The 633-nt window shown below is 47.1% G+C and overlaps 1 protein-coding gene across 1 annotated transcript in view; it reads right to left on the minus strand.

Annotated features, from left to right (window-relative positions):
• LOC119591512 (axoneme-associated protein mst101(2)-like) overlaps positions 1-633 on the minus strand; it is a gene marked incomplete in the record, with an annotated part of 46,693 nt that overhangs the window by 3,223 nt on the left and 42,837 nt on the right. Inside the window, 1 exon segment of the mRNA XM_037940260.1 lies at positions 31-200. Within this exon segment, the coding sequence (XP_037796188.1) occupies positions 31-200 (170 nt within the window).

Raw genomic sequence — 633 nt, forward strand, 5'->3', positions numbered from 1 at the left:
ACCGGCCGACAACCCCGCCCGTAGGCCTACCTTCCTGCGCTCCTCAGCCTGCAGGAGCTTCTGGGTGATCTCCTCGGCAGTCATGCTCTTGGGCCGGGGGGAGGTGGTGGTGGGGGTGGGCTTGTCGGCAGAGGGCTCGGCCAGGATCACCTCGTAGCACATGCCTCCGCGGGACTTCTCTTCGCACCTGATCTCGGTGGCTGTTGAGAGAGAGAGAAAAGAAGGTTAGGGGCATGTCTAGCAAAGCGGGAATGCGCTGATTTTACCTATTTTTATGGTGTGTGTGTGGGGGGGGGAGGGGAGGGAGAGAATTAGGGTTTATTTTTTCCCATTTTCTCTTTTTAATTTTATTTTATTATTTTTTTAGGGGGGATTTGGGGCTCATCTTTTCCATTTTCTCTTTTATTATTTTTTGAACAGATGGGTTTCGGTTAAATAACTTTTTATATAGATATAATACTATTGTTCATTGTTGCCATCACCTTTTTTGTTCACCGAGTCACTGTTCGGCTAACTTAGCAGCTGTGCTCGTAGACAAGACATCTGTTGACTTGAGAAAACAAAACATGCATTGTACAAGACGGACCTTTAGACTGAATCCATACCTTCTACTGCAACCAGAAAAAAATCCCT

The sequence above is a fragment of the Penaeus monodon genome, chromosome 28, assembly GCF_015228065.2.
Source record: "Penaeus monodon isolate SGIC_2016 chromosome 28, NSTDA_Pmon_1, whole genome shotgun sequence".
NCBI lineage: Eukaryota > Metazoa > Arthropoda > Malacostraca > Decapoda > Penaeidae > Penaeus > Penaeus monodon.